The 4,494-nt window shown below is 49.4% G+C and overlaps 1 protein-coding gene across 1 annotated transcript; it reads left to right on the plus strand.

The window, feature by feature from the left end:
* Positions 1-417: 417 nt before the first annotated feature.
* Positions 418-3,147, plus strand: PHACADRAFT_202454 (uncharacterized protein; the record flags this gene model as incomplete). Its single annotated transcript, XM_007402642.1, has 9 exons — positions 418-541; positions 589-810; positions 865-1,082; positions 1,550-1,799; positions 1,852-2,069; positions 2,118-2,310; positions 2,360-2,417; positions 2,474-2,527; positions 2,583-3,147. The coding sequence occupies 9 exons, from the start codon at positions 418-420 to the stop codon at positions 3,145-3,147; spliced, it is 1,902 nt and encodes a 633-aa protein (XP_007402704.1).
* Between the last annotated feature and the right edge of the window lie 1,347 nt (positions 3,148-4,494).

Below are 4,494 nucleotides of genomic sequence, written 5' to 3' on the forward strand. Positions count from 1 at the left end.
TGTTTAAAGGCAATGAAGGCCATGAGATGATCACACTTTGCTGGTGCGCAGTATCTACCCAACTAACTACCAATATGTGGGTGTTGAACAACCTTCAGGGCTGACGCATATGAACTCTATCGAGGGCAGGCTCTCCCTCATGTTGGCCACAGATGCACTTTGCTACTGGAGGCTCTTATGTCCATGATATTGAGAGATAGAAAACCACAGAGACTTACTGATGTTCAGGAGGACCTCTCCCACTTCGATGCTGAACTTGACAGACTAACATCAAGTTTCTCTTCCATTCAACTAGGCGAACGGACCAATGCGGGTCCTGGTGCAGTCGGCCCCTCAACTTCCAAGAGTAAGCTGCTTTTGCCAACGTGCAAGGTTGCTCCTCCCCCACGCAAGGCTCCATCCAATTCATGCAGTCGCATGCCCCTTCAGTTGGCAAAGCTGCGCAGCAAGGAGCCAGTTGTTGTTCCAAGTGACACTGAATACAACTCCGACATTGAGGTTCTCGAGGATCTTCCCATCAAAGCATCTGACAAGGGCCAAAGTAAGTGTATGATTATAAAGCTTGTGCAAATACTGACGCTATGCTAGCTCTTGTCCCTGGTGATGCTGATCACAGTGGTCGTGTGACAGCATCACTAGCTCCAGCCTTACAGGCCACTTCAGCTGTGCAGACTCTGCCCTCCGAGACTCCAACTCTAGCTGCACAGACCCTGCCCTCCAATGTTCTGATCCCGACCATCGAGTTAGATCGCATCTCAGCTCCTGTCCCTTTATTATGCGAGGAGGCAGATGATGGATTAAATGATGAAAGTGAGTATGTTTCGTCAACGGTGATTGATTGATCTAACATTATCTCTGGCGCAGAGGGGAACCACAACTTCTATATGCATGTCCGTGACATGGATGGACATGTAACTGGTGCTTACAAGAAGGATCCTGGTCCATCTCATGTTATGGTGCCATCTCTTGGCCCTGTCGTTGATGCATTTCTTGATGCGTTCAGATTCTCTGTCTCCTTTTGCTTTGAGGTGCAACATGCCTTTGAGATCTATGATGGCATTGATGACTTTTCAATGTACATGGTGAGGTGGATCCCGCACGCTGAGGCTCATTGGTTCTACTTCCACATCTGTGTTAATCCCTTTCAGAAGGAGCCAACTTTCCGTCGCCGTTGTTACATAACGCCTGTATAGCCGCTGTACCAATCATCTGCATGCCTTCAGTTATTCGCGACATCACCTTGCTAGTTATTACTTTTTGCACAGATCATTTAATTTCTCTTGTTTATTGACACTCAACAAACTTGCATGTGATGTGGCTAGCCGAAGTTTCGAACACAGGGTGAGCTGCATATAAAATTTTATTCACTTAGCATGCTGTGGCTCTCTCATGCCTCTGTTACTGATAAAGCTCTGTTATCTGACACTCTGCTATGCCAGAGACAATCCACAGATGAGCAGCACTTTGCAATCTTGACTACCCAACTTGCAAGCCTCTCCAATGGACGGTGCGCAGAATCGTGCAACACCGCAAACAACATGTTCAACAGGAGACAACCCCCGAGAAGGAGGCCGCTGCTGCGAAGTGGCATGAGAATAAAGGTAAGATCAACGATGTTGTCAACGCTGTTGTGCAGATCTGCTGGGACAAGGCAGCCAAGATCCACAAAGAGCTCCAGGTCCTAACGCCAAAGAAATTTTACAAGCTTATTGTCCAGCGCAGAGGAAAGAAGCTTCCCGCGAAGGCAGTTAGTCGGTGGAATGCATATCTTTGTAAAAAAGCACAGGAGGTTGCAGCGAGTGCGTTGCCTTTCTTTTATGTGTGTGTATGTTGACTTACATCTGTTGGTAGGACTTTCGCCTGATGCGAACCGTCCAAAAATCTTTGACATCGCACGTGAAGCAGCAGATGAGTGGGCAGACATGTGCGAAGGAGAATGCATCAAGGCCACAAAAGGCATCATTGCTGAGATAGAGGAGTTGCGCGAGAACCAGAAGTATGTGATGCACAGCACGGAGATGGCCATGTTCCATGATGTAAGAGCAACGCTAAATCGGTGGGATGACGAGGTATGTTTTTTCATCACCATCGTGTATTGTGCTAACGCGAACTTCCAGCTTACGGCGCTGAACAGTTGCACGGGCCATGAGATCTTCTACTGCGGGGTACGCCCAGACTTCTACCAATATACGAGGCCACGCATGTTTGCGACAAGCAAGAACGTCGAAGAGTTCTTTCCTCTGTGCCTGAAGATGGATTGTGAGAAGTTCGCAAAGAAGATGGAGTGCTTCATGCTTGCTGGGGTTGAAGGTACGTCTTCTCCTGCTGTCACTTGACGCTAAAACTGACGTGTCTTTAGGTGCAAAGACCAACCACTATCAGGAGCTTTGTTGCGAAGCTTGTCCTCAAAAAGTTCTGTGAGTAAGATTACTTCTATGTTTACTAACGGATGCCAAGCTGATGCTATCACTAGGTGCCGTGGCTGCACCAAAACCTATCGGAAAAATCAACTACAAGACATTCTCTTGTATGACAAATAAATTCAGTATCGTCTGTGACAACTAGCTGCTCGAGCGATTTAGCTGCCCTGGCTCCATCAACTCTATGCCCGAACTCATCATTCTCAAGTCTGCCCCCGAGTCCGGTGCCACTAGCTTTTGCAAGCTCAGTGCCAAAGAACTGGAAGCATGGCGCAAGGAACAGTTCGATCAGCTGATCACAGAGCATGACACAATCGAGCAGGAGACAGCAGAGCCATGGGCGACATCTTTGTCCCTCATTACCTCACTGTCAGCCACCTCTACTGATGATGTGCTATCAGTAGCAGCTTCTGTTGTGCCACCACCAACGCTTGCCACCGCTATCGCTGCGCCACCACCAGTGCCTGCTACCGCTACTGCTGTGCCATCATCGGCAGTCCCCATCATTGTTGCGCCGCCATTAGCACCTGCTGCCACTGTTGTGCCACCATTGATGGCTTCCTTTATGATGCCGCCCGCACCTGCCACCACCACTGAACCATCTATGCTCTCGTCTTCTGTCTCTGCTGCCTCATTGTCTTCTGTCTCTGTGACCTCGTTGTCATCACTCGTCTCATCTCTATCGCCGTCGTTGCCATTCACTACTGCTTGCCTCCCTTCGCCCTGAGCACTGTCTCGAGCAACTGCCATGCCTCCCTCAACTGCGGGCTTCGGCGTATTCCAGCTACACACCAGGAAACGAAAGCGCCAGACTGATCAGTCAGCGAGTCAACAGGCATCACCGTGAAAGCGGCGCTCTGGCGCAGGCAAGAAGCGCGGTCTGAATAAACGGACTTTGGAGAAGCAGCTCGACATTTAGGCATGGAGTTGAGGTAATGCTGTCAATAACAGCAATATTATTACTACTATTCTATGTACATTATGCGGTACTAATGCATTCTGCTAATGCCCTTACAACTGGCGCACGCAACGATGTCATTGCCTTGGTGGCGTTTGATGGTAACATGGCGGCAATGAGAACTACACAAGAAGCTGATGTCAGTGCGCGGGGCTCACAATAGCTGCAGGCCAAGGCACATGTTTGATGCCTAGGAATGCTGGTGGAAGGCAGAGTCAGGTGCAACGTGTCATGTCATTCTGCTCATTCCCCACTCTGCCCAAGCATAATTTTTTCATTCTATTGTTACAATGACATACATTCGACTAGCTAAACAAAAAGAATTGAGAAACGGAATGGCTGGGGGTGAGGGAAATAGTGAGGAGGCACATCTGATAGCTACGGCTGTCAACAGCAAATGCTAGTAGGAGGGCACAATCACATGTGAGCTGAGGAAGGGCGGTAGAGCGCAATCATGCAGGTTGGCAGAAGGAGCGGAGGTGCTCGGCTATTTGGTGTGAATGCACGTCGGCGGTGCCAACTAGCTTGACAGGCTGCTCTCCCACTGCAGCTGCCAGGTCGCCCACCCACAATGCCTTTGTTTGGTTTACTAGTAGGTACAGAATATGTAATCAGTACTATACAGCTGTGAAAAAATGAAATGAAACAGCCAGAAACTGGAGGAAGGAGCCGGGACGGTCTCAGACAGTAGTCAGCACCATCTCAGACAGCAAACAGACACATCTGATGGCTGAGGACACTGGAGGGAGGCAGAGGGCTGGGCGAGATCACACAGCCGATGGGCGGAGCCGAGGCACTCGTCTGTTTGGCATGAGCGTGCCCCATCAGCATTGCTGCAAATTGGCTTGGCAAGTGCTCTCCCGCCTCTTGTTGCCACCATTTTATCCCGCCCGCACACCATTTGCATATTGAGCTGAAGCAATAGAATTGAATTCATTAGTAGTATACAGTAGTGAAAGAATGAACAAAAATGAGTAAGAACTGGGGAAGATAGGTGGGAGGCGGCCTGGGACAGTTGTCAGCATTGTATCAGACAGCAAGGAGGCATGATAGATGGCTGTAGATGCGGGCGGAAGACAGGGAATGGGCAGGATCATGCGATTGATGAAGGGATGG

This window comes from Phanerochaete carnosa, assembly GCF_000300595.1.
Source record: "Phanerochaete carnosa HHB-10118-sp unplaced genomic scaffold PHACAscaffold_304, whole genome shotgun sequence".
In the NCBI taxonomy this organism is placed as follows: Eukaryota; Fungi; Basidiomycota; class Agaricomycetes; order Polyporales; family Phanerochaetaceae; genus Phanerochaete; species Phanerochaete carnosa.